This window comes from Dromiciops gliroides, chromosome 6 (genome assembly GCF_019393635.1).
Source record: "Dromiciops gliroides isolate mDroGli1 chromosome 6, mDroGli1.pri, whole genome shotgun sequence".
In the NCBI taxonomy this organism is placed as follows: domain Eukaryota; kingdom Metazoa; phylum Chordata; class Mammalia; order Microbiotheria; family Microbiotheriidae; genus Dromiciops; species Dromiciops gliroides.
In genome coordinates, this window is record NC_057866.1 from 167960486 (window position 1) to 167968101 (window position 7616).

General features: G+C 40.9%; 1 protein-coding gene across 2 annotated transcripts in view; it reads left to right on the top strand.

Moving 5' to 3' along the window:
- Nucleotides 1-7002, top strand: part of ARFIP1 (ADP ribosylation factor interacting protein 1) — a 145222-nt gene extending 138220 nt beyond the window's left edge. For both annotated transcript variants that reach the window (XM_043971841.1, XM_043971842.1), the window contains one exon: nucleotides 5118-7002. In XM_043971841.1, coding sequence (XP_043827776.1) covers nucleotides 5118-5273 — 156 coding nt within the window. In that variant the 3' untranslated portion in view covers nucleotides 5274-7002. The remainder of the gene's footprint in view (nucleotides 1-5117) is intronic.
- Nucleotides 7003-7616: the final 614 nt, after the last annotated feature.

A 7616-nucleotide genomic window follows, 5' to 3' on the forward strand; every position in this document is an offset into this window, starting at 1 on the left:
TCCCTTTGGGGTCAGTCCCTAAATTAAACCTACTGATTATGATGAGCACACTAAGAAAACGGCCTTCCTGGTAAAGCAGAGCCACTTCGTGACTCCCACAGGTCATTTGTGAGCAGTGTCTGTAAATACTATTACTGAGAAAAGCAAGAGCATGGCATCTTGAGTAGCTCAGGAATCATCCAGCCCAGCCTCATTTTACACATGAGAAAACAAGCTGAGAGTGATTAAGCTCATTGCCTGGGGTCTTCGTGCAGCCAGTGTCAGAGACACTGATTCCAAATGCAGGCCGCCCGCACCATTGGTCCATCAGCAGTTCTCATGCACACTTACTTACCTACCTGAGTGAAAGAAAGCCAACCCTAATTCTTAGCAGTCAATTTTCCTAGAGGAAAGCAGACACCATCCCCATTCAGGGTTCCCAAATGTGCATCCTCCTGCTTAGGGAACAGGCTTTTCATAGGACAGAACTCAGGAAAGAGGAGATGGTCAGGGTTTCAGTTAGATAAGTAGTAAGGACATCAGAGATCAGCTCAGCCAACCTCATTTAAAAGATGAAGAGAAACTGAGGCTCCGTGAGGTTAAGTCATTTGCCCCAAGTCACAATGGCGAGCTGGGACTGTAACCCTTGGAGGTCTCCTGACTCCCATCTTTGCTGCATCACACTATTTCCTCCCATAGTTCACAAAAAAACCAGAAGCAAATAGGATGAATTGTTTCTCTCTCATTAGAAAACGTTCGTTTCCCCTTTTCTCCCCTACTTCCTTTACAAAGAAGGCTTAATTTGGAGGGGAAAATGGAAGGTTGGGGGGGGGTTGCTTTCGATTCCAAGCAAGCCCAGCCTGAGAGATAATAATGAGGTGAATTGACTTGAAGAGCGGATAAAGTGTCTTTGCTGCTCTGAGGCCTTTGAGTGCAGAGATGTTTGCCTATGTTGCCTATAATGCATTCGCTCCGTTAGAATCTGAGAAGAACATCTGAAATGAAAAGATTCGGTTAAAGTCAAACAGTAAATTTCTAAGGCATATGTCTGCAAATCATAGATTTTTAGATAGATATTAATTAATGGCTATGGGCCTTAAAGCAAATGAAAATCTTTCAAATTAAAGTGGGGTTTTTCTGACACGAAAAAGAAAACTCTTTGAATGTTTAAAAATCACTTGTGCCAGTTGCTTACCTTAGACAGCTCTAACCTGCGTTCTTTCCAGGTTTAAGGATTTCACTTGAGATGAGACTTTTGGTCTCTAGGGTCACCCAAGACGTGGCTGTGGTCCATTGTCCGTACAACTCTTAGTTTTCATGTTGTTGCACGATGCATTTCAACTCCTTCCTGTTGAACTCAATCTTCTTCCAGATGCTCCTTATCTGCTGTCCTATCTCTTGTCAGAGGAAGAGGGAAAAAATCCTTTTGCTTGGAGACCTTGGGGTGAATCAAGTGTTAGACACCCTAGAAGCTTTGAAGAGGTGGAGAGCTTACCCTGCTGGTTCTTAGGGTTTATGATATGCTTGCCTGCAATACCCATGCCACCCAGTTCTCCTCTTCGACAGCTCACTTGGGGTTCAGCAGAGTAGAAAGTCATTGTGATGACGTCTCTTTGCCTGTTGGTTTACTGACTATACCACATTTATCAAGAAGGTTATTGGGGGAGGGGGAGCTTTCTTCCTACCACAAAAGGTTCTTCCGAGATGCATAAAATAATTCGCTAAAGTTAAAGGTGGGTCCAAGCTGTGCTGTGTTGACAAAGTGACTACACCGAGATATGACTCACAGCATGATCCCCAGTTAAACACTTTCAGATTAAAATGCACAGACTTGCCCTGTGCTGCAGCTTCAGAGGTGTGGGTTGGTCTCTGATCTCAGCTGCTCATCTCTCCTCCCTTGCCTTTATGGAATAGAAAAAACTATTTGTTTGCCTAGGATTGCATAGAAATAGAAAGAGGTATCCCCCAAAAGCAAATGAGACTGGAGTACCTCTCGGCCAAAACTGAGGTATTATATTGGTCTTCAAGAGTTAGTGTTCTGGGCAGCTAGGTGGTGCAGTGGATAAGGCACCAGTCCTAGATTTAGGAGGACCTGAGTTCAAATTCGACCTTAGATACTTACTAGCTCTGTGATCCTGGGCAAGTCACTTAACCCTCATTGCCCTGGGGAGGGGGGGGGGGGGGGGGGGAGGGGGAGGGAGTTAGTGTTCAGATTCTGGCTTTGGACCAGATTGCCCCATTTTCTCTAACAGGTAGAAGTGTATTAAATAGATGATTTCTACCTGCGTGTGCAGTCCCTGACTTCTGTCCCTTACATATGACTAATCTCCCTAAAGCAGCTTTCCTAGCTAAGTTAACTATTAACTTCCAGAACTCCCTTTTCCTCCCCATTCTTGTTTCTTGGGATACCCTTGTGCCCCCTCCTGCCCCACCTTAGGTTCATCAATGGCAGCCCTAGTAGGAGGGAAGAGGAGGTACCTAGGGTAAGTCCCCAAGACTCCTCCTCTCCTTTCCCTTTTATCATGGCAGTTCCTCCCATCCTGCTGGGCCCCTACCTTCCCATCATTTTCCCTCACTTTCTGTGTGCTTTTTCTGATTTCCCCCCAGGTGCCCACCTTCCCTAACTATATTTTAGATTTCTTCTTTTTTTTTTTTTTAAGTGAGGCGATTGTGGTTAAGTGACTTGCCCAGGGTCGCACAGCTAGTAAGAGTTAAGTGTCTGAGGACGGATTGGAACTCAGGTCCTCCTGATTCCAGGGCCGGAGCTCTATCCACTGCGCCATCTAGCTGCCCCTAGATTTATTCTTTATATGCTCATTTTCTACACCTTGTTGTCATTCCCACCTTAATTCCCCTCCCCCAGAATGTAAGCTCCTTAAGAGTAGGAATTGTTTTATTTTTTGTATTTGTATCCCCAGCACCTAGTATGCAGTTGGTGTTTAATAAATGCTTGTTGATTGATTGTTTCAGTTTCCCTTACAAAACCTTAAACACACACACACACACACACACACACACACACACACAGAGAGAAAAGTGTACTTGGTGGGCCAAAAAGATAAAAACCTTTGTCAGAAACAAGAGGTGGTGGCAGAGGCCAAGAAAGCAAAAGGAGCAATCAATGCTGGGGTCCTATAATTTTTTAAGGTAATTAGAGAACCAGTATCCCTGATGGACACTTTATTACCAAGACCTTAGCTGCCTCATCATCTTTTCTGCCTTTCCTGCTGGACTCTCTTGCCCTAAGCCATGAGAAGCCAGCCTTGGGGGCTGAAGACCATTTGATTTCCTACTTCCACTTCTAGATTGAGAGGGATAGTCGTAGTGGAACCCTGAATTGGCTTTCTGTATGCATTGTCCCATAGAAACATTGTTTGACATGGTAGTTTACATTCTGCAGTCTCTTAGTACAGTGCTCTGGTTCCATTTTTGTATACTAGCCAGAAAAAAAAATATCTAACCAACGTGAGCAGTATTGTTCCTATGAAAAAATACACCTTAAGTTCTAAAAAACCACCTTAAAGCAAAGTGTTAGAACACACACTTTGCCCAAGCTGGGGGGCTATGTGTCTTGGCTTGCATGTCCAACAGCAGGGTTCATCGTTCCCCCAGCCGTTGCCCCCATTACCATTATTTTCTCTTCTCCTTACCCCCTCCCCCAAGCCTTTCAGAGCAGTTGTACAAAGGCAGCTCAGAAGAGTTCTGATCCCGGGGATCTTTTCAGGAAAGAAGCTTTGTGTGTTTCTTTGGTGGTGTCATACTAAATCATCTGGCCAGGTGCAGTGAGTCACAGTGCTTTGGAAGGCAAGGTGGGACCGTAGAAGCCGTCATATGTTAGTTAGCCTTTCATTTCTTGGTCTACTTTCAAATGCGATTAAATCACAAATCAGAATGGCTTTGGCCACTTTAAATGTGTAATGAAAATACATGATTAATGCAGGTTAGGCTTGCTTTTAGGACCTAGAATTGACATTATAGTTATGTTTCTTGCAAATCCTTCTTGGAGTAGCTCTGAGTTATTTACAGTACTTTTTATTCTCAGCCTGTTCCTCACATTCAGTAAATGCAAGCAGCTTCATTTCCATAATCATTAAAGTCACCCTACCCTTTCTGAATGCTTGCTCTTGTGGTAAGCTGAAGAACTAACATGAGTTCTGATACAAAAATGTTTTTACCTTGATAAATGTAGCTTCTTTGTTCCTGGAGAAAATTGTACATCTTTTCTCTTTGAATTTGTGAGATGAGGTGGGGGGGGGGGGATGGGAACAGGCAACTATAAAACATTCAATTCAGACAGGTGTGGTTTTTATGTGTAAAAAGATTAACATCACATTAAGGGTTATATGGTAGTTCCTCTCAACTTTAAATTGTTAAACAAATAGTATCAGAGACCTCTTTTTTCTGTCTGGTGGAACCTGTGAACCCCTTCTCAAAATGTTCTTAAGTGCATAAAATATATAGAATTTTAAAGGGGACCTATTATATTGAAATAGTTATCAAAATATTTTTAAACCATGTTAACAGACCTCAGGTTAAGTACCCTGGCTTAGGAAAATCTGTTAATATAAATCATTGGAAGAACCAGATGTTTGAAATTGTAAGATTTCAATAAATTGACTTTAAGAAAAGCATTGACTGCCCTTAACTTAATTTTGAAGGGTAAGTGATCTAGCAGTTACAAAGTATTTGAAAAGAACCATGTGGACTCAGTTGTACATTGGGTTCAGCCTGTTTCTGAAGCAGCCCCTTCATGTAAAGTTGAGTCGTTTATTTGGCAGAAGAGTCGTGTGGGCACTCACTGTACCCAGCAGACAGCCCACAGGCTCCTGAGCAAACTTCGTTTTGTGAGAGAATTCTGTGAAATGAATGCATCCCATCTCATTCATGTTTGGAAATATCTATTGTCTGCTTAGTTTTATAAACGGTCAGTGCCCAGAAGAACATGAACTCTCCAGAAACAATTCACCAGCCGCACCAGGCCCTCTGACTGGTCTGCATGGAACACTAAATCACTAGGGAATAACTTTCTGAAGGAGGGATGATGACTTGCACTACTTAATTAAGGCATGTAATAAATTACCTTCCAGTTCAGTGTCAGTGTGCTCGCTCAGTCTTTAACTCTCTGCTTTTGTCCACAGGTTAAAGTATTGCACAATCAGCTAGTTCTTTTCCACAATGCCATCACGGCTTACTTTGCTGGGAATCAGAAGCAGCTTGAACAGACACTCAAACAATTCCACATCAAATTGAAAACTCCTGGAGTGAATGCCCCATCCTGGCTTGAAGAACAGTAATCAGACCTGGGGGGAAAAAAAAGAAAAAAAAAGATCCATTGTCATCTAAGAACCCAATAAGAATTAAAAGGGGGTGGGGGAGGAAGAAGGAGAGAGGACCCTTATGTTGATTCTTGCACAAACAGCTTTAATTTTTCCCTTATAATACTTTAACAATTGAACTGTTCAAATTGATGGGAAGGTGGGAGGCTTTAATGTAAACATAATTTCTATAATCCAAACATAGCTTTTCTTTTGAAGAACTTCTTTTGTATTGTAAGGGTTGTTAGCTATTTCTATCATTTGAAAACATCTAAAATAGCTTTGCACTGACAAGATACAAATTTGTGGTTTCTGGTCCTCAAGATGTGGGCCGATTCTGACTTTACCAGAGGGAGGTTTACATGATTTGTATCAACATCTAATATTTTATATATGAATATATTAAACATCTTTAAAAGATTCTTTTCCATATATTATTTTAAAGAAGAGAGTAATACTATTTTATGAAGTAGAATTCTAGGGCATTTCTGCAGCATCCACACAGAGGAAGTAGCTGTAATAGATGGTTGATTAACTTGAGATTGTAACAGATCCCTTCTTTAAGGATGGAGCTGGACTGCTAGAAGTTTGTTTTAAAACTTGTGAACAAACAAGAATCATACTGTCTTTTTTCCATGAAGCTTCCAAGATCACAGTTGTATTATCTAAAGACTTCAACTGGGTGGTTCTTACTAGCGATTTCATTTTTTACTAAAAAGTGAAACCTGCTTGTTTGAAGAAACCACCCACTTGCCATTTGGTTGATCTTGGGCATTTTGACAAGTTACCTTTGGAATCCAAGTTCTCGGTCATTTCTAGTCTGAAAATCTGTGATAGAAAACTTTTTAGGCAGTGTTGCCCTTTCAGTAGAGTAGATCCCTCGACAGATTTCACTGTAATAATGCCATGCTAGCCTTAAATCACAGAGAAGTGCCTTCTTAGATGCAAGATTCCCTTTGAACTAGTGTATGTGATCCACAGGGTAGCCCCTTCCACATGTTTGCTGTGTCTGTCTCTAGCAGAAAGGGGCACTGTAGAAATGTTGAATTTCTTTGTACTCATTAAACCAAGTTTAAAGTGTATGGAAAAAATCACTTTTTAAGATGTGATTCCTTTTGAGGAATAGTAAGCGGAAGGGCCTTTTTTTTTCCCTTTTTGATTGCTGGGGGAGGGTACAGTTTGGGTACTAGGAGGAAGGAAGGAGACCATAAGGAAAGCCAGTAGGAATCTCTTGTTTGTTGGTCAGTGTTGACTTCTTATGAGTGATCTGCCTTGTTTTCCTTGATCAGTCGTGTAATCCTTAGGAAATGTAAATTCTCTGTTAATTTTTTTATCATAGACATTATAAATTAATATTATTTTGAGAGGTGTTTCACAGATGTCCGTTTATTTTGTGTTGAAATGAAGTACTCAAAAATTGCTGTTATTTACAACTGTGTCAACTATATGATTTGTTATATGTGTTCAAATGCCTTTCAGCTAAAAGGCATTTTGAATTATTCTGCCGGTTTTCAATGCCTAACACAGTGTAACTTGACTGTAAATCACAACCCTATTTTAAATCATTCCTTGCTATCAATTTGTATTCTGACAGAGCCTTAGTTTATTCTTCTGGCACAGTTTTTTTCTTGTGATAATAGTTCATTTACATTCCCCAGAACGTGCCTCCATTGTGAATTTTGTATTCTTATTAAAGATGTTTGCTGTACTTGCTTGTTTCTTGACTCTTGCTGGTTTAAAATATGGATACCCTTCGGAGCAGTATGCCTTCCACCTCCAACTTGCAATAACTTAGGTGGGTATGTAACGTTTAAGAATAGAAAAATTACTTTCTCTTCTTCGACTAATTGTTTTCTCTCACTTCGACTGAATCTCATTTGGGGAGTGAACATCTTTAGACATCAGTGACAGATTTTAGCATAGTAAAGATTGCCTTAGTTGGTGAACTATTTCATGAGATCACTTTTTTACAATACACAATTATTGGTGTTTATGTGAATGATATATACAGTTAATAATAGCCAACATTTATATAGCACTTACTATGGGCCAGACATTGTGCTTTTAAGCACTTTGCAATTATTATCTCGTTTAATCCTCACAACAATCTTGGGAGGTAGGTGCTATTATTATCCCCATTTTGTAGATGGGGAAACTGAGGCAAACAGAAGTTAAGTGACTTGCCCAGGATCACACAGACTAGGTGTCTGAAGGCAGATCTGAACTTGGGTCTTCCTGACTCCATTCCGGGTGCTCTCTCCACTTCACCACCAAGCTGCACCAAAATGAAGGTGGATGAATTACATGGAGCAGTTTCATGGT